Source organism: Oncorhynchus gorbuscha, linkage group LG19, assembly GCF_021184085.1.
Source record: "Oncorhynchus gorbuscha isolate QuinsamMale2020 ecotype Even-year linkage group LG19, OgorEven_v1.0, whole genome shotgun sequence".
Taxonomy (NCBI): Eukaryota; Metazoa; Chordata; class Actinopteri; order Salmoniformes; family Salmonidae; genus Oncorhynchus; species Oncorhynchus gorbuscha.
This window is the reverse complement of record NC_060191.1, coordinates 52823755-52843801: the sequence shown is the minus strand read 5'-3', so window position 1 is coordinate 52843801 and position 20047 is coordinate 52823755. Positions and strand designations below refer to the sequence as shown.

At 43.2% G+C, this 20047-nt stretch overlaps 1 protein-coding gene across 3 annotated transcripts in view; it reads left to right on the top strand.

Annotated features, from left to right (window-relative positions):
- The first annotated feature begins 766 nt into the window (after nt 1-766).
- Nucleotides 767-20047, top strand: part of LOC124004781 (endothelial cell-selective adhesion molecule-like) — a 75216-nt gene continuing 55935 nt past the window's right edge. For all 3 annotated transcript variants that reach the window (XR_006833530.1, XM_046313573.1, XM_046313571.1), the window contains exon 1: nt 767-1267. Coding sequence is in view for 2 of the 3 variants with exons in the window: in XM_046313573.1 (XP_046169529.1) it covers nt 1213-1267 (55 nt within the window). In the remaining variant the exon portion in view is untranslated. The remainder of the gene's footprint in view (nt 1268-20047) is intronic.

Here is a 20047-nt window from a genome sequence, read left to right as displayed (position 1 = left end):
TGTGGGGGTGCTTTGCTAGTGACACTGTCAATTTTTTATTTAGAATTCAAGGCACACTTAACCAGCAAGGCTAACGTAGCATTCTGCAACGATACGCCATCCCATCCGGTTTGCACTTAGTGGGACTATCAGGCTGTGTAAGGGCTATTTGACCAAGAAGGAGAGTGATGGAGTGCTGCATCAGATGACCCGGCCTCCACAATCACCGACCTCAACCCAAATGAGACATTTTGTTATGAGTTGGACTGCAGAGTTTAAATGCAGCTACCAAGTGTTCCGCATATGTGGGAACGCTTTCAAGACGGTTGGAAAAGCATTCCTAATGAAGCTGGTTGAGAGAATGCCAAGAGTGTGCAAAGCTGTCGTCAAGGCAAAGGGCGGCTACTTTGAACAATCTAAAATATATATTTGTTTAACACTATTTTGGTTACTACATGATTCCATATGTGTTATTTCATAGTTTTGATGTCTTCCCTATTATTCTACAATGTAGAAAATAGTAAAAAATAAAGAAAAACCCTTGAATGAGTAGGTGTGTCCAAACCTTTGACTGGAAAACCCCCCCACAGGCAAATCACTTTTTTTTGAACGCACTGGGCCTTTAATAACTTTTTTTCCACAGTTAATAATGCTTCATTACAAGCCTTAGTTCAAAGTAATTCGTCCTATAGATTATTAATCCTGTGTATAGATGTTACAGAGTAGAAAGTATAAAAACAAACCAGTGCAAAATTAAACCATGTCCATAATGATAGGGGCGGGGCGTTTCATGTGCGCACAGGTGCAGGCGGGCAGGTGACCCGTTATAACTGTCCACTTCGAGGGTAAGGAGGGGAGACTACTGTGTACATTTCAACTCTGGAGAGAGATGGGAAGCAGCACATATGTAAGGGTTTCAGGAGTAAAGTCAAGGGAAACAGAGCGTCGACTTCTCGACAAATGGTTTCTTATTTGACCGTGAACGGGGGAAGTGTACCAGCGCCAGTTCTCTGCAATGTTTGCTCGGCGGACGGGAAAGCTGAAATAATTCATAAACTATTACCTTTCTATACTGTCTAAGTTCTGCTTTCCGCGTTCACTTTGGCCAGAAGTGGAGCGGATGAGACCCCACTGAACAGGAGACGAACTTCAAAAAGACAACAGACGCCCACTCCCTTTGTAGACAAGTTTGCTATTTGTCTTGCACAGGGCACGTGCGGTTCATGTTGGGCAATGGCGATGTCTGGGAGAGTCCGAGCGCTCCTGTTATTGTTATGGATTTTTCAAGGTAAGATAATTTTGTGCCGCAACTATTCTATTTACCCTTTTGTTTTTTGGGTTATGTTAACAAATGACACATTTTCTACTTTAAATCATTATTGTCGTTCCAGCTCTATGCGTCCTTTATTTACACATACAGACTGTTAGGTTACGGTCTTGTGGTATACGTTATTTTTCACATTTAGTGGTTCTGTGTAGCTTTCAGATGTGTCATTGGAAAATCCCTCTGGCAATTTCACTAATGGTTTATTTAATGTCGAACTGCTATGGCTGTAAGGTAGACTACCACCTGTTTTATAAATATGATGTAGCCAATGAATACTTAAAACATGTGTGAAGACCTCGCTCTTTAGTGTAGTGTTCTAGCATGACAAAGTAGATATTGGCTCCAAATCTACAGTATTTGATATCAATAAATATATATTGATTAGACATGTGAGATCCACTGTTTGGCCCAAACGCATGTGCATGGTGTTACAATAGTGTTGTAATGTAGTTTGTAGAAATTGCCTCCTGAGATTTCGCCCCTGAAGTGAAAATGTATCTAGTACAGGGAGTAATAAGATATCTACAATTTTTTTTTTAGGTGGCTGTTTTTTAAAGCACAATTTAACCAGGTGTTGGTTTCTTCAATAGTGGAGGGGAGAAAGATGCAGTGTGCTCATAGGTATGCTGTCTCACTGGCTACGATATGCATCCCTTCACCTGTCAGGACAGTTCAAACTATCAAATTGCATTGTTACACTGATGGTATTCTGATGGTTTTTAATCAGCTAGATTCAGCCGCAGGCCGCTTTTGTTTTCTTGAATGGATGGTTAGGAGACCTAAACATAATTACAAATAATTTGTAGAGTGCAAATTGACTGCAATAACCTCAAATGGATAATATTTTATTAAAACAATCACTTCAAACCTTGCTAACGTTTTGTGTACAATCTCACACATCTCTGTGTTGGAATACTTTGGAAAATATTTCCCAAATAAAAATTGCTTGGTGCTGATTTGCTGGTGTATTTACAGTTATTTTGTTTCTCAAACTTGGGGGGCCAAGTAAAATCACCCGCATGCCACCAGTTGGGGAACAAAATAAGCATGTCTTATATTGTAACTTATTTTGTGTTGAGGAAACCCCCATACTAGATTGACTACCAGCAGCAGCACAGTGAGATGAGCATTGTGGTTGTTGCTAAGCTGCCCAGCCCACGCTGCTGAAGTCAAAGGAGGTTGTAATCCTCTGATTTGCCTTGGCGTTTTAACAAGGCGAGGACAAGGTACAGATTCACCGGCCGGCCCGGGTGGCGGTCTTGGTTGATGAGATTAAAACGCGAGTGATGACGACAGACTGGCTAAGGGACTGGTTTCACGTCAGGCTGGGATTAAAATGGCAAACATGGAGTTGGAGTGTGTTCATCATGACACGATCCATTCAGCCTGGAGTAAACCCTGTGTTGTAGGATAGGCCATGGCCAACATGAACTCATCAACTCACAGCATTATTTTACTTCCATCTGTCCTACTTACATAGGATGTCAGGGGATTGACAGCAACCATTGGCTCCCCCAGTCAGAGGATTTATCATCTATGCCGTAGGACAGGACACCTGGGTGGAGTTTGATAAATTAGGATAACAGTATATAAGGTTGGACAACTGAACTGCATGAGCCAGAAAAGGCATTTCCTGTTTGTTAGTATTAAATGCATCCCTCAAATTTAATTCTGGACCTCGAAGTCAGTTCCACTGCTTTGTTAATTAATTTGTTTTTCATTCTGCCCCTCTAATCATTGACTGATGTAGACCTTGGACACTAGGTGGGAGCAATTTATTATCAGGTAAAACAGAACTAGCAGTACTCCAGACCTCTATGGGTAAGATTGGAGTACTCCAAATCAGTCCTTGATTAGAGGGGAAGAATGGTGGGGGGACAGTGGAACTGGTTTAGAGGTCAGATATTAATTTGAGGGCTCTAGGCGAGGGATTTTAAAACCTCTCCTCTGGGACCCCCAGCCGTTCCATGTGTTTGAACTATTCCACAGCTAGCACACCTGATTCAACTTGTCAACTAATCATCAAGTCCTTGATTAGGTCAATTCAGGGCTACAACACAGTTGAGACGTTTGGTGGTCGCAGAGGATAGGTTTGAAAACCACTGCTCTGGGCTATCAGTTATAACTGCTCAATTCTGCCCCCATAACGTTCTGCAGATGTCAGACCCTGATACTACAGTTTGCTGCTAGATAAGGAAGGTGATTACACTGTTGCTAGTTTATGAGTGTGTGGGTATATCTCTGTGTGCTTAATGCGAGCACATGATGGGGCCTATTAAATGCTCATCCAGCTGAAGTTGTTGCCTCCTAACATCAACCTAGCCTACTGTCAATGGAGAGCATGTCAATGGTGTCATTTTCTTTTTGCATGTTTTTATCACCGTTGCTATGCTCAGATTAGAACTGAATGATCTGTGGAATTGTATTTCATACCCAGGCTATTTAGAGGGAGAAATAAAATAAAAATGGTATTGTTGCTATTCTGTGTTAGCCATTAGTGTCTCCTGCCTCTGTATCTGTACCTTGTGGAGGAGCAGGTGTTAATGTGATCTATAAGCTTCTTTTCCTCGCATGGGAGGAAAAGCAGTAAAATTAGGCTAGGGGCCTATTGGATTGAGGAAGCCTCTTGTCAATAAACACACTGACAGGGTTGACAGCTAGTGCAAATGTCACACTTAAACTGGCCAATTAGGCCTGACAGAAAAAATATGATAATAACATTGCTATGTGACAGTTCTTTGTTGGAGACAGCTGATTGCTGATTTGTCTTGGTAAAAGTCTTGGTAAAATGTATTTTATAACATAAGGAAGTGAAATTTCATCAACAATGTGCATTTTCACCCACTCTTGACAGACCCAACTCTTCCTGTCAAACCATAACAGGAGATATCCTGAAGCAATTAATCACTAAGTAGTGCTTTATGGTAGGCAACTCTTTGGTATTAAAGTTGATCGAACAGTCGTACCGTCCCCACCCCCAGATGTTTTTACTTGTGTTCACTATTGTCTAAATGTGAATTTAGAAAAATCACGTGTTCCATAGTAACAGTGGTGGCAGATGGCACAGAGGGAGCCAGTACCTCGGGAGTTGGCTCCTCTCTCAGCAGAGATCATTAGCAAGGCTAGTGCCAAGCTAGCTGTGGCAATTTATTATTGTTATTTTATATATAACCCCCACAATGCAGCCAGGACGTGTAGTACCTACAGTCAATATTTCACCTCATTAACTCCTACTACTGACAGTGAATGGGTGAATATGTTACTGAGTTTTAATATTTGAATATGTATTGTAATATAGACTCCTGTGTTTCTTTCCATTCTGTTTGTTTGAGCTCCCTTCAGAATTACATACAGTAACCTTTTATACACTGTCAATCTGCTGATGGGTCTGACCTGAATTGGCAGCAAGACAAAAGTAGCCTACAATGGTTGTTTAATGGGTTGAAAATAGGCCTGTCTTCGTGGCACAATAATACTCATTCAAACATACAGTACAGTGATTTATGTTTGTATTTTACTACGGTACAGTGTGACTTTGGGGAAGGAAACAGAGCGTTTCTGACGATGAAGCTGAGTGTGGCAGTGAAGCGAGCTGAGGCACACAGACTGCAGTAAAGGTGGCGGTGTGTGTGCAACTGCAGCTTGACAGGAGCACTTCACCACCAACACATCTCCATCTAGATCCTGTTCTCATGTGACTAATGATGCAGGGGTGGGAAGGTGGAGGAGGGCAGGCATCAGGCGTGGGAGGTCTGATATGGGAAGGGAGTAGGAAGGCAGGGGAGGGTAGGTGGGGGAAACGGAAGGCTTAGGTGGCCAGTGAGAGGAGTTGGAATACAGGCCAGTGAGGCCACACCACTATCACCCCACTCTGCCAATTACTGACGGAGACAGTGGAGGCTCCTCAGTGAATTTCATAAAAATTGGAAAACATTTAAAGTTATAATTTTTTAGATAAAACTACATATTCTAATCAAATGTATTTATACAGCCCTTCGTACATCAGCTGATATCTCAAAGTGCTGTACAGAAACCCAGCCTAAAACTCCAAACAGCAAGCAATGCAGGTGTAGCAGCACGGTGGCTAGGAAAAACTCCCTAGAAAGGCCGAAACCTAGAGAGGAACCAGGCTATGAGGGGTGGCCAGTCCTCTTCTGGCTGTGCCGGGTGGAGATTATAACAGAACATAGCCAAGATGTTCATAAATGACCAACAATAATCACAGTAGTTGTCGAGGGTGCAGCAAGACCGCACCTCAGGAGTAAATGTCTGTTGGCTTTTCATAGCCGATCATTAGGAGTATCTATCTCTCCTGCTGTCTCTAGAGTTGAAAACAGCAGGTCTGGGACAGGTTGCACGTCCGGTGAACAGGTCAGGGTTCCATAGCCGCAGGCAGAACAGTTGTAACTGGAGCAGCAGCATGGCCAGGTGGACTGGGGACAGCAAGGAGTCCTCATGCCAGGTAGTCCTGAGGCATGGTCCTAGGGCTCAGGTCCTCAGAGAGAAAGAAAGAGAACTAGAGAGCATACTTAAATTCACACAGGACACCGGATAAGACAGGAGAAGTACTCCAGATATAACAAACTGACCCTAGCCACCCGACGCATAAACTACTGCAGCATAAATAATGGAGGCTGAGACAGGAGGGGTTAGGAGACACTGTGGCCCCATCCGGTGATACCCCCAGACATGGCCAAACGGGAAGGATATAACCCCACCCACTTTTCCAAAGCACAGCCCCCACACCACTAGAGGGATATCTTCAACCACCAACTTACCATCCTGAGACAAGGCTGAGTATAGCCCACAAAGATCTCCGCCACGGCACAACCCAAGGGGGGGGGGAAGGGGGCGCCAACCCAGACAGGAAGATCACATCAGTGACTCAACCCACTCAAGTGACGCACCCCTCCTAGGGACGGCATGAAAGGGCACCAGTAAGCCAGTGACTCAGCCTCTGTAATAGGGTTAGAGGTAGAGAAACCCAGTTGAAAGAGGGGAACCGGCCAGACAGAGACAGCAAGGGCGGTTCGTTGCTCCAGAGCCTTTCCGTTCACCTTCACACTCCTGGGCCAGACTACACTCAATAATATGAGTGTAGTCTTTAAGTCTTCAGTAAAGACTTAAAGGTTGAGACCGAGTTTGCATCTTTCACATGGGTAGGCAGACCATTCCATAAAAATGGTGCTTTATAGGAGAAAGCCCTGACTCCAGCTGTTTGCTTAGAAATTCTAGGGACAATTAGGAGGCCTGTGTCTTGTGACCATAGCGTACGTGTAGGTATGTACGGCAGGACCAAATCAGAGATTTGAGAGTAGGAGCAAGCCCATGTAATGCTTTGTTGGTTAGCAGTAAAACCTTGAAATCAGCCCTTGCCTTAACAGGAAGTCAGTGTAGGGAGGCTAGCACTGGAGTAATATGATCACATTATTTGGTTCTAGTCAGGATTCTAGCAGCTGTATTTAGCACTAACTGAAGTTTATTTAATGCTTTATCCGGGTAGCCAGAAAGTAGAGCATTGCAGTAGTCTTACCTAGAAGTAACAAAAGCATGGATAAAATGTTCTGCATTTTTGGACAAAGTTTCTGATTTTTGCAATGTTACGTAGATGGGGAAAAAAAGCTGTCCTTGAAACTGTCTTGATATGTTCGTCAAAAGAGATCAGGGTCCAGAGTAACGCCAAGGTCCTTCAGTTTTATTTGAGACGACTGCACAACCATTAAGATTAATTGTCAGATTCAACTGAATCTCTTTGTTTCTTGGGACCTAGAACATCTCTGTTTTGTCAGAGTTTAAAAGTAGAAAGTTTGCAGCCATCCACTTCCTTATGTCTGAAATACAGACTTCTAGCGAGGGCAATTTTGTGGCTTCTCCATGTTTCATTGAAATGTACAGCTGTGTCATCCGCATAGCAGTGAAAGTTAACATTATGTTTTCGAATGACATCCCCACGAGGTAACATATAGTGAAAACGATAGTGGTCCTAAAACGGAACCTTGAGGAACACCGAAATGTACAGTTAATTTGTCAGAGGACAAACCATTCAGAGACAATTGTTATCTTTCCGACAGATAAGATCTAAACCAGGCCAGAACCGTGTAGACCGATTTAGGTTTCCAATCTCTCCAAAAGAATGTGGTGATCGATGGTATCAAAAGCAGCACTAAGGTCAAGGAGCACGAGGACAGATGTAGAGCCTCGGTCTGATGCCATTAAAAGGTCATTTGCCACCTTCACAAGTGCGGTCTCAGTGCTATGATGGGGTCTAAAACCAGACTGAAGCATTTCTTCAGGAAGTCAGTGAGTTGCTGCACAACAGCCTTGTCTAAAATTTGAGAGGAGTGGAAGATTCGATATAGGCTGGAAGTTTAAAAAAATATTTTCTGGGTCAAGGTTTGGCTTTTTCAAGAGGCTTTATTACTGCCACTTTTAGTGAGTTTGGGGCACATCCGGAGGTGTGTCGTCAAACAATTAAAACACTCTGTTTTGTAATGAAGGTCTACAGTATCCTCAACAGCACTCTGTGGGGTAGCACAATAGTGTAGCCGGAGGACAGCTAGTTTCTGTTCTCTGGGTACATTGACTTAAATACAAAACCCATGAGGCTCATGGTTCTCACCCCCTTACACAGTAATTATGACAACTTCCGGAGAACGTCCTCAAACATATCAGAGCTCTTGCAGCATTGACTGGCACATTGTCCACCCAATCAAAGGATCAGATGATTTAATCTATCACTGAAACCATAAGCTTCAGCTAACACTGCAGTGCAAAAAATGTGGTGAGTAGTTGACTCCAAGAGAAAAACAATAGTTAAACTTTTTGAACAAATTATTTTATTCAAAAATGAAGTGGTGGAGAGATTTAATAAGTTTAGCCTATTTATCCCTGGCTCAAACAGAGGGATGCTATGTTAGCTAGTTGGCTATATCCAACAGAACACTGGTACTCTTCCAAGTCAAGGTAAGCTTTTGGTTTTTACATATGTATTGCAACCGGGGCACGCTGGTGTAACTGCCTGCTAAACTGCGTACTGAGTATACACTAACATTACTGCATCATTGTAGCGGCTTTACTAACGCGTTAGTTCTATTAACTGTGTTGCCTATGACGTTACTTTAACTAATATGGTGACCACAGTGTAGGCTGTGTGTAGTGGTTATGATATGGTTTGGCTTGGAAAGGTTTTTTCACCTGGTCACATACAGCTGAGATATTGTGCATTGAAGTTCACAAACAAAGGTGAGAGGAAGAGTGCATAGATGGGAGAAGGGATACAATGTGGCTGTTGTGAGAGTGAACGATGTGTGTTCAAGGGTTTTCATTCTGCCGATTCTGTTAATGTTTCTTAAGCGGAAGCAAAAGGGATAAATATACTTGAATTTGTTCAATAGAAACTCTTGTTTGCAAATGTTAGACTAATGATTACACCCTAGATCAGCTAGATGTAGGCAAGGGTGTGCAAGGCGTTATTGAATGTGTCACTGTCTGTAACATCACATTTTTATCTCGACCTGTGTGCATCTACTTTGTAAACTTTACTTCATAGGCTAGGTTGTAGCAACCTCATAATGGGTATAGGGAAAATTGGAAAATAATTTACAGTAGTAGCCTAAACCTATCGACGTTAAATTGAACTGGGTGAATAAAATATGAATGACAGTCATCCAATAATATGTAATAGATATAAGGCCATGCTCATAAAAGTCCTCCTTGCTTTAGCCTCAATAGTTTCGGTTCACTTATTCACATTTTTTAGTATTGACTTTTATGTCGTTTGGCTCAATATCACTTATCATACAATGCATGTCAGTTGGAGTACTTGATGTCCAGGGGTTAACTGTATCACGGTGTCCAATCATAAATGGCAGATCTCTGCGCAAGCGACGTGCCATTTGCTCCCTGGCTTTGGGTGGTGATTTAGGCCAGGTGCATCCTGGGAAAATAACATGCACTAATGGGGTAGAATCTCCTTTCGAACAAACAGACAAACTGAGAGCAGTGTATGGGCTTCAGGGATCAAAACAATCAATGGAAGATCACAAACACATTTTTATGAATCATCCCTGTTAGTGTATACTACCATACATGCCATGAATCAGAACAAATCCACATCCTGCACATAGTGTTGCATTTTCTTTTGCAGTTCATCACAATCAGGTTGAGCCTAGTGAGGTGGGAGGCTGTGGTGGTCTAGTCTCAGCTGTAGAACTGTTATTCCCCCTAATGTACCAACACAAACAGCCCTTTGTTAAAACCGAAATCTCTAAAAGCATCTTTCATTGACATTTTAAAATGGCTTGCCATTGATTTCCAAGGCAGGGTATAAAGGCGTGGAAAGTGGTGGTGTGTCCGTAAAGCCTGCCTTTATTCTGTCGACTTTGTTGTGCAAGTAGGAGACGGGTTACCGGGTCGAAGTGAAGAGTTTTGTAGTGAGCGAGTGGAAGATTACTTGTGTGTAATTGTAGAGCGATGTGATCCGGGGGTGTAATAGCAGAGGATGGGTCTGTGGTAGAGAGCTGTTGGAGATTGGTTTGCTCTGTAATGATGGATGATAGGCTTGCTGAGTAAAGCTAGATGGGTTTGTCAGTGGAAAAGGGCAGAAGATGGCTATGTTGGAACGGCGGAGGGAGGATTGATGGTTTTGGCTGTGGGGAGATGAGAGATTAGTATTCATTGAGGAGTGCGGGCGAGGCATTCTTTATCCTCTCTGCCGGCTGCAGGCCTCGGGCCAGGTGGATGGGTAAATCAGGAGGGGTGTGACCTGGTCTTAGAAGGTGCTGTCAGGCTTTAGACCTTACATGCCAGGTTTTGTGAGGCTAAGGACCTTCTAAGGAGGCTACTGCAGGGGATTGATCAGCACAGGGGTATGGCTGTTGTCCAACACCGATTACAGCCAGCTAAGTATGCTTCTCTCTCATGAGTGAGACTTTGTGGAAAACAGTTATTCTGGGGTCAAAATTGACTACAACATGTAAATAGGATAATTTTAGTCAGTCTATGCTTAAACTGAGTTTGGAACAGCCGTGCGTCACAATGGGTAACTGAAGGTTTGGTTTTGATTTAACGATGTTAATTTGCCAACTAACATGCGATGAACAGCTACAATGATTGCACTCTGTCCAATAGCATAGACAGTGAGAGAGACTTGCTCAGCAGCTCTGAATTTGTTTACATAAGACAACACGTCTTACTTCTGCAAAAAAAACGTCAACTCAAGAAATCTGTAATTCACTTTTATCTTAGATTCAATCTGGGGATTTTGAGAAAGGGAAATAGGCTTCTATAGTGCCTTGTGGGTGAAAAACATAATTAACCAAATGCACAATCGGTCAGGAAATACAGCTCCACCTGAAATCTTGTTTTTCTAATAATCAACAGAAAAACATTCCAATCGGTGTGTTCAGTTTTAAGTGGGATGTAGCTTTCTTCCACAATAGGCTTTTCATTAGTCGTCTGCAGTTTCAATTTACCTCTTAATAAAGACCCCTTACTTCCTAGTTGGACTGACTCCCTCCCTAACAATGTTATCTAAGTCAATAAGGAATTCCAGAATATGAACGAGTTAGATCTCAGATCAGGGAATTGGATACAACTTGCTCTTCAATTATGTCTCCAGCGGTACGCAATCATGGAAATCAGACCAATAGATTTACAAGTTCCATTCCAGACAAACTGCTTTTCAAATGACCATTGGAATTATCAAGTGTGAAGTTTCCCTGAGTCAAGACATTTGACGATGCTAAGAGCCTTGGAAGTCCTGGTAGATTATATTACTTTTATGGATGTGCAACACAACCTTATTGACTGAATGGAGAATTGTCTAATCAAACCAAATACATTTATTTGTGCCGTCATTGGCTCCTAGGAACGTTTCATCAGTTATATAATATATATTTGATAACAGGAGAAATTAGGTTACATATCGGGGGAAAATAAACAGAATGATTTTTATTAGATGTTCTTGGGAGTGAACTTTTGAGCTTGTCATTTCTATTTCAAGCCCTGAGGTCGCCTGGCTGGCTCTCTAAATTGATACGCGCGCAGGGCTGCTTCTCAGAAACCTGCTTCGACCTGATAAGCCCAGTAACCATTGGCATTTTCAGAGGTCTTGCTCAGGCTCCCTTAAAGTATTTTCCAGTTCAGGTGCTAAGATGAAGTCCTAGTATGCACTCCATTCACGTGGTTTGGCATCTGCCATACCTCAGGTCCATAAAATATGGAGTTCATTCTGAAAATATAGGGACATATTTGTTTGTTAGTTTCAAATCTGAAACTGATGGCATTTTTCTGTTCGGTTGTCTCAAATCATTCTGTTATTGAACAGGCTGTAATTATTCAAAATGGCTTTACTTCTAAAATAATTATCTCCGTGGGTATTCTGCTCTCTCATGCTATTTCTAATGCAGCACTACTATTAGTCCATGTTTTCAATACAGAATGAGGCATTGTACTCAGAGTAGCAGACGTCGGTTTGATTCGGATGCATACAGAAAGGGTTGTTGGGAATTGATTTACTGGTTCTGAATGTCTGTGGCCAGTCAGGCCTGACACAGATCTTTAGGTTCTGTATCATAGTCTGTGGCACTTTCAGACAGGCAGGTTCAGGCCACATACTGTAAAACCAGTGCCACGTTCAGTTGCCAAACATTGCAGATAGAAATGCCGTGAACAAAGCCGACATGATTCCTTGTTCTGCATGTTGGAAAGATGTTTGTTCTACATAACATATTTCCATCTGAACGTTCCAAAACGGGTGTGTCCTGCTGAATATGCCCCAGGTCTAGAGACTCGTGATCTGCATAAACATGAGTCCACCTCTGTGACTGGTGTTTGAAGCCCCCCTGTTCTTTCAAGGGGTCAGTCACACAAACAATTGCACTCACCGAGCATGTCAGTATTTATTGGAGTTTTCATCCACCATTATAAATGGAGCAATTGTCTGAAAGCAGATACATATTGTGGCTAGGCATTCATAGAACTTCTCATACTTTAGTGGAGATCACTACCACATTCATCAGTGCAGCCATGTGCACTGCTATACTAGGATGTCTGGACCTATTGGAAAGGACTGAATCGGTCTCAAGCCACAGACAGCTGGTCAGAATTCTTTGTAGCACTTTACCAGCAATGGATTCTGAAAATTGTATAAAAGGTTGTCACTTTCTGTCTCAACTTTCAACCAGTTTCTTCTCACTCTTCGAGAGGTCACATTGTAATTTTTAAAGGTTAATGAAATTCTTTGTTCTAATTTCACACCTTGAGTACCTATCCACAGCAGAAAGTCTTCAAGTAACTTCCATCTCAAACCTTCCATGTCCGAGGCAGCCCGCAATCCTAGATAACCATTCCCTTGTTGCAATCCACTGAAGCTATTCCAGTGACTTTTCTGTCTTGTCTCCTTCGCTTCTTCTGTTCTGTGTACACCTTCCTACACATACACCAAACCTATGTTCTGTGTACACCTTCCTACACATACACCAAACCTATGTTCTGTGTACACCTTCCTACACATACACCAAACCTATGTTCTGTGTACACCTTCCTACACATACACCAAACCTATGTTCTGTGTACACCTTCCTACACATACACCAAACCTATGTTCTGTGTACACCTTCCTACACATACACCAAACCTATGTTCTGTGTACACCTTCCTACACATACACCAAACCTCTCCTCCTCCTGCCAATCAAAACAACAAAGATGAAAGTTAACTTCTTTCTGACACCATTTTAACTCTGTTTGCAAATGAGGTTTTGTCAAATTATAATCGGTCATTTGGACAATATTTCTCTGTAATAGAGGAGAACTTAAAGGAGAGCATTGTCATATATTTTTGCATGGTAATTTCAATCTCCATATGTCAGCAGTAATAGTGGAATGTTCTCACACCAAAAATATTTTGGGCCCATATAAACATCACATTCTGAAAATGCAGCCTTTCTATTTGACTATTTTATTGGTCCATCTTCTGTCAAATGGGAAAGCTGCACCCTCTCTTCCATCAGCGTCACTGCGGCGTGGACACCTCCTTGAGCAGAAATAGTGATGTGAAGTTTGGCTAATTTTACTGACTGATCATTTTGACTCGTGAGTGTCAAAAAAAAAAAGAATCTTTCAACTAATTTTAGTTAGTCAGTAATGCCCAGAACACGCAGGACCCCCTACCGGAGAACGATCAACTGAACTTAAGTCATGATTCGACTAGCTTCGTTCACCGTACACTGACTAATAATAATTAATTGATTCCACAGCCTTTTTTTTTTTTGGTTGGCCCAAACTTAGCTCCAACTTGACTGAATTTGTGCCTACGTTTTCTCAACTTAAAATGTCTTTGCTCAACTTGACTCATATGGTCGTTCAACTAGAAAAAGGGAGCTAGTTACAGTGCTTCTGCATAATGTGTCAAATATGTAAGTTTAATTTTGACAGATTACATTGCATGTTCATTTCCTACAGTAATTAATGTGCTCACCTGGGATTTGAACTCACACAGGCTCTTGCGTCATGGCATTCAGATCTTCTTGCTACACCAGTGTCTGTCAATTATCAGTTAATCTGTTCTCTTTTGATTTACTTATTTCAGCAATTTTAGTTTTTTCTGTATTGTCTGATTTTGGTGGGGCATATTACTGTTTTAATGTTACTCCATAATCACTATGATAAATACAATAGTTTAGTTTTTCTTGAGTTATTTTATAAGATCTGAGATTACTTTTGAAGTGCAAAGTGTAGCCATACAGGTGAAATCTGTTATTGACACATTTTATTTCACATGTTGAATATTAATTGCTGTATAAATGAACATGCAGAATGTAATCATGTGTCAAACATGAGTTAAAAGCACTATGCAACCTGGCAGTGTGGTGGCAGGAAAACAAATAAACTGTTTATTTGTCATTTACAGGTGTAGACCTACAGTGACATGCTTACTTACAGGCCCTAACCAACAGTGTAATTTTTAATAAAAAAATAAGTATTAGTTGAACAATAGATAAGTGAAGAGAAATTAACATAACCGTAGCAATGTTATATATATGCGCGCGCACCAGTTAGTCAGGCTAATTGAGGTAGCATGTACATGTAGGTATGGTTAAAGTGACTATGCATATATGATAAAGAGAGTAGCAGCGTAAAAGAGGGGTTGGGGGGGACAATGCAAATAGTCTGGGTAGCTATTTGATTACCTGTTCAGGAGTCTTGTGGGGTAAAAGCTGTTGAAGCTTTTAGGTCTTGGTGCTCCGGTACCGATTGCCATGCAGTAGTAGAGAACAGTCTGGCTGGGGTCTTTGACAGTTTTTTTTTTTAGGGCCTTCCTCTGACACCGCCTGGCATAGAGGTCCTGGATGGCAGGCAGCTTAGCCCCAGTGATATACTGGGTTATACGCACTACCCTCTGTAGTGCCTTGCGGTCGGAGGCCAAGCAGTTGCCTTACCAGGCTGTGACGCAATAAGTCAGGATGCTCTCGCTGTTGCAGCTGTAGAACCTTTTGAGGATCTGAGGACCCATGGCAAATCATTTTAGTTCCCTAAGGGGGAATAAGCATTGTCGTGCCCTCTTCACGACTCTCTTTGTGTGTTTGAACCATGATAGTTTGTTGATGACACCAAGGAACTTGAAGCTCTCAACCTGCTCCACTACAGCCCCGTCGATGAGAATGGGGGTGTGTTCGGTCCTCCTTTTCCTGTAGTACACAATCATCTCCTTAGTCTTGGTTACGTTGAGGGATAGGTTATTCTGGCACCACCCGGCCAGGTCTCTGACCTCCTCCCTATAGGCTGTCTTGTTGTCGGTGGGTTGGGTCTTCTGTAAATGTAATGATGGTGTGAGTCATGCCTTGCCACGCAGTGGTGGGTGAACAGGGAGTACAGGAGGGGACTGAGCATGCACCCCTGAGGGGCTCCTGTGTTGAGGATCAGCGTGGCAGATGTGTTGCTACCTACCCTCACCACCTGGGGGTGGCCCATCAGGAAGTCCAGGATCAAGTTTTGCTTGTAAGCCAGAATCAAGAGGATAGAATTGTGGTCAGATTTACCAAAGTGAGTGAGAGCTTTGTACGCGTATGTGTGGAGTACAGGTGATCTAGAATTTTGTATATATTTTTTAAATCCCTCTGATTTTGCATTTAACGTATTGATTGAGATTAGGTAAAACTGATTGTTTCTCTGCATTAAAGTCGCCGGCCACTAGGAGCTCCGCCTCTGGGTGAGTGGTTTCCTGCTGTCTTATTTCCTTATACAGCTGACCGAGTGCGGCCTTTGTGCCAGCATCCATCTGTGGTGGTAAATGAACAGCCACGAAAAATATAGATTAAGCTGTAGACCAAACTATTTGCCAAGAGTTATTATAAAATACTCTGCTTCAGGTGAGCAAATTCTAGAGACTTCCTTAGATTTCGTGCACCAGCTGTTTGCAAATATGCCTCCCCCCTTCGTCTTACCAGAGTGTGCTGTTCTATCTAGCCGGTGCAGCGTATATCCTACTAGCTGAATATCCATGTCATCATTCAGCCACGATTCCGTGAAACACAAGCTGTTACAGTTTGATGTCCCGTTGGTAGGATATTCGTGATTGTACCTTGTCCAATGATTGTACATTGGCGAGTAATATCGATGGTAACTGCAGCTTTCCCACTCGCCTTCTGCGTATCCTTACGAGGCACCCCACTGTGTCTTCTGTACTTGTCTTTCTCTTGACAATAACGGGGATGTTAACGGTATGTCCTGCTTGTTGAAGAGAATCTGTCTAATCCAGGGTGAGTGATCGCTGTCCTGATACTGTGGCAGAAACATTATGTACAAAATAAGTTACAAATAACGCAAAAAAACCCACGTACAGGCACCTAACCAATAGTGCTAGTAAAACTGCTGCCATTTCTTCCTTCGCCGTTTTAAAGTGTGGTGCCATTTTTAAAACATCATTGATGGGGCTCTAGTGGAGCAGGTCGAGAGCATCGAGTTCCTCTGCGTTAACATGGTCCACACACACAGTTGTAAAGACTGGCACGTCAGCACCTCTTCCCCCTCAGGAGGCTGAAAATATTTGGCATGGGCCCTCAGATCCTCAGTTCTAAAGTATCAACTGCGAGGCACCTGACCGCACTGGGGCTGTGCTCCCTGCCATCCAGGACCGCTATACCAGGCACTGTCAGGAAGGCCCAAAAATTCAGACTACAGCTACCCCAATCCTAGACTGTCCTCTCTGCTACCACATGGGGTCAGTGGTACCAGTGCACCAAGTCTGGAACCAACAGGACCCTGAACAGCTTCTACCCCACTACATGTTGGAACATTGCTGCGGGGACTTGCTTCCATTCAGCCACAAGCATTAGTGAGGAAAGGTGCCAGGTTTCCTCCAGACGTGATGCTTGGCATTCAGGTCAACGAGTTCAATCTTGGTTTCATCAGAACAGATTAACAGAGAAGCTTGTTTTTCATGGTCTGAGAGCCCTTTAGGCAACTCCACGTGAGCTGTCATGTGCCTTTTACTGCGGAGCGGCTTCCGTCTGGCTACTCTACCATAAAGGCCTGATTTGGTGGAGTGCTGCAGAGATAGGACAACCACCTCCACAGAGGTGCTCTAGAGCTCAACCTGGCCGAAGCCCACCACAAAGCAGGTAAACTTTCCTTTGGTTGGTGGAGTATTATCAACGGTTTATTCCCCAGTTTGCCACAACTGCTGCCCCTCCATGACATGACCAGACGACGCCTGCACCACCATGTCACTTGGACCAGGTTTTCTCGACTCTGCAGCAGGCTCTGTGTGGAACTGGTACTCGTCACCCAACTTTCAGGAGCCCTTTGTGGTCTGTACCAATGCCTCTGAGGCGGGCCTTGGCGCAGTGCTGTCTCAGATTAAAGGGGCAAGGAGCATCCCTTGACATACATCAGCCGTAAGTTACTCAAACAAACTATTCGACCCTAGAAAAATTGTCTGGCTATAAAATGGGCCTTAATGAAGCTCAAGTACTATGTACTGGGGAGGAAATTTACCTTCATGCAGATCATGCCCACCTCAAATGGATGGCCACGGCCAAAGATGTTAATGCCTGAGTCACTAGATGGTTTTTGGAGTTGCAAGCATTTTAACTTTATTGTGGAGCACAGGTCCGGGAAATCGCATTGTAATGCCGATGCCCTGTCCAGGAGGGATTCAATGGGCCACCTTTGTTCCTGTTCCCAAGAAAGCTAAGGTAACTGAGCTAAACGACTGTCGCCCCGTAGCACTCACTTCTGTCATCATAAAGTGCTTTGAGAGACTAGTCAAGGATCATATCACCTCCACCCTAGACCCACTTCAATTTGCTTACCGCCCCAAAAGGTCCACAGTTGACGCAATCACACTGCCCTATCCCATCTGGACAAGAGGAATACCGATGTAAGAATGCTGTTCATCGACTACTGCGTGGCCATGCACGCCTCCAACTCAATCATCAAGTTTGAGGTTAACAACAACTGCCTACATGGAGGTGGTGAGGGCCCTTGGAGTGTGGTATCAGGAAAATAATCTCCTACTCAAAGTCAACAAAACACAGGAGATGATTGTGGCCTTCAGGAAACACCAGAGGGAGCACTGTCCCCCCTTGTCCACATTGATGGGACAATAGTGGAGAAGGTGGAACGTTTTAAGCTCCTTGGTGTACACATCATGGACAAACTGAAATGGTCAACCCACACAGACAGTGTGGTGAAGGCACAACGGCGCCTCTTCAATCTCAGGAGGCTGAAGAAATTTGGCTTGTCATCGAAAACCCTCACAAACGTTTACGGATGCACAATTGAGTACCCTGTCGGGATGTATCACTGCCTGGTACGGCAACTGCTCCACCCACAACCACAAGGCTCTCCAGAGGGTAGTGTGGTCTGCACAACACATCACCTGGGGCAAACTACTTGCCCTCCAGGACACCTACGTCACAGGAAGTCCAAAAAGATCAAGGACAACCACCCAAGTCACTGCCTGTTCACCCCGCTATCATCCAGAAGGTGAGGTCAGTACAGGTGCATCAAAGCTGGGACCAAGAGACCCGAGGTTGTTTTTCAATCTCAAGGCCATCAAACAACATAAAGCCTATAATTAATATATCACTAGTCACTTTAAACAATGCCACTTTATATAATGTTTACGTAATCATATGTATATACTGTACTCTATACCATCTACTGCATCGTTCCTATGCCGCACGGCCATCGCTCATCCATATATTTATATGTACATATTCTTACTCATCCCTTTGCGTTTGTGTATAAGGTAGTTGTGAAATATTTGCAATTCCTGTCGGAACTAGAAGCACAAGCATTTCGCTACACTCGCATTAACATCTGCTAACCATGTGTATGTGACCAATAAAATTTGATTAAGTTGATTGACAGATCACCAGAAGGCTGAGCTTGAGGTGTGTGTGGCAACCCGGGGGCCAGCAGGGAGCTCCGAAGGAAGGAGAATGACCTTGGTCAGCTCCAAAGTGCTAGAGGCCAAGGGGAGTCGACACCATGGACAGCTCTACAGGCACCAACTAGGGCTGGTGTCAACACCAATACTACCCAGTCCAGGTGCTGCAATCAATTGACACTCAATTGGTCTCACCTGTCCCCCGTTACTCCAAATGTGTATACGTAGAGGTGCAGTTACTCTGGCACTTACGCAGAGGGTAAGCATAGACTTCAGAAGAACCGGAGTGCGTATGATGGGCACCTCGATCAGATGCCAAAATTTGACCCATCTGTCTCTTGCGCTCCCTTTTCTTTGGGCCAAAGGAAGAGGACCCATTCCCAGGCAGTACACCTCTGGTGTAAGTATTGAAACCCCAGACTCCTCACTCTCTGTTTTTGTTCATTAACACCGGTGGTCCACGGAGCTGCCGCGCCAGACAGTGACTCACCTGTTATCTGAAGCCTTTCAGTTGTATTTCTCACCAACCTTTTATTAAAGAGAAACTTGAGCATCACAAAACTGTCTCCCGCTGTCTTATTTAATTGGGAGTTTCAGCTCGTGACTCTCCTGCGCTGCCACAATACATTCAGTAACATAATAAGACTATTTAAATTACAAGGGCTTGAGTCAGGACTAACTGGTGTATTTGGAACAACCTTGCATCCCCAGTCATCACACAATTACTGTTTACTCAAGCCAAAAAGCAGTTAATTTATAGATCGCAATCTGGGTCAGGTGGGCATGATTTGAAAGCTTGTGCTATTGTCAACATGACTAGCTAAGTTATAAAATACAAATTTAATGTTAGGCTTTCAAAAGGCAATTGAGAGAAATGCATTGTATTTTTGGTGCGCATAGAATGGAATCATGAGTGCAGTCAGATGCGTGCATTCACTGGTGTTTGGCTTTTATTTTATCATAATCCTCAGTCTCATCTTTAAAAATACATTGTCTTTATTTACAGCATTACCCTTACTCAGACAAAACATTAACGAAAGTTTCCCAATTACCAGGAAAGATGGGGCCATGGTGCTTAAGTTCAGCATGGCTGTCAGTCAAACCCATACAGAGCTGTGAAGTGCAGAATCGGAGCTCTATGTGTAAGCTTGTTACAGTACAGGCATTATGTTCTAATTTAGACGCTTTATTAGGGCCGTTTTCAAACCGTATACGATACCCTTTTTATGTCTCCACTCTCAAAATTGATGGAGAGCAGACCCCACTAAAGCGGGAGTATCAATTCTGGCAAATGTGTTCTCAATTTTCTGTTGTACATGGCAGCATTTTAGCCACAGAATGTTA